The 1170-nt window shown below is 33.8% G+C and overlaps 1 protein-coding gene across 1 annotated transcript in view; it reads left to right on the top strand.

Moving 5' to 3' along the window:
* The window catches only part of LOC105618855 (serine/arginine-rich splicing factor 7-like), a 4001-nt gene extending 2947 nt beyond the window's left edge, over window positions 1-1054 (top strand). The window contains exons 3-4 of the mRNA XM_012200389.1: window positions 417-660; window positions 735-1054. Coding sequence (XP_012055779.1) covers window positions 417-657 — 241 coding nt within the window. The 3' untranslated portion in view covers window positions 658-660; window positions 735-1054. The remainder of the gene's footprint in view (window positions 1-416; window positions 661-734) is intronic.
* The last annotated feature ends 116 nt before the right edge of the window (window positions 1055-1170 follow it).

Here is a 1170-nt window from a genome sequence, read left to right as displayed (position 1 = left end):
TACGTAGTAGAGAGTATAAGTAGTAGTAGTTAGTAGACGTACGTAGTAGAGTAGGAGTAGAGAGAGAGTAGAGAGAGAGAGAGAGAGAGAGAGAGAGAGAACTCAATATATATCTAAATATTACAATATTTGTAAAAAAAAGATGATAAGTTATTATCTAATAGATGATTAGAGTGATTAGAGTGATATGTAAATTAAAAGCTTTATTAGGACCAGGTTTCTTCATTATTATTGATAAAGGATCGCTGTCAATAATTTCAGGGAGATTATATAAAAGATATATAAAAATCCATAAAAATCGAATAATCTTTACTTTTAAAAATTATGTTTTATATTAATTATTGTTCTGTAATGGATAGGCAAAATATATGTATGGCTGTTGTTTTAACATTTATGTATTATGGATTTTACTTTAGGTGGTCCCGTTCACGATCAAAATCCAAATCAAGATCACGATCGCGATCACGGTCGCGATCGCGTTCACGTTCCCGCTCAAGATCTCGCAGTAATCGTTCGCGTTCTCGCTCATCACGACGCAGCCCATCTCATAGCAGGAGCGTTTGTGCCAAGGATAAATATCGCAAGAAGCGAAAGTCTGTTTCCAAAGATCGAAGCAGATCGAAATCTCGATCGGGTTCCAGATCGCGAAGCAGATAGATGGTAAATACATAATAAATATCGCTTATACTTTATCGTCATCGTTGAATGTAATACATTGTGAGTTTTTGTTTCAGTGGATATGGATTTAATTTGACGTTTATCGGATTTCTTTGACTTAATTAGAAAACTACAATCTTTTCAATAGTTCAACTAATTGCAGATTAATCTATTATTTAGCATATTGTTATAAGCTCACACTGTCTTTGTAACATGAATATCACTTAACTTCGTATAAATGAAGGATTATTATTCTATCTAGAAAAGAAATACTGTGTGCAGTAACATATATTGTTATTTTACCGATTACACGGTTTTCTCAAATCCATCATGTTCATCGCTCGCATTTAAGTTATTGTAAAACGATGTTCAATAAAACGATAGCTTTTTAGACGCATTCAATGCATTTATATTGAATTGTACCACATATACATTCAATCAATGTTCGTCTCGCCGAAATCCCAAGTTCCTACACTGAACAAGCACGCGTGCTCTCTCTCTCTCTCTCTCTCT

Source organism: Atta cephalotes, assembly GCF_000143395.1.
Source record: "Atta cephalotes unplaced genomic scaffold scaffold00018, whole genome shotgun sequence".
NCBI lineage: Eukaryota > Metazoa > Arthropoda > Insecta > Hymenoptera > Formicidae > Atta > Atta cephalotes.
This window is presented reverse-complemented; position numbering and strand designations above follow the sequence as displayed.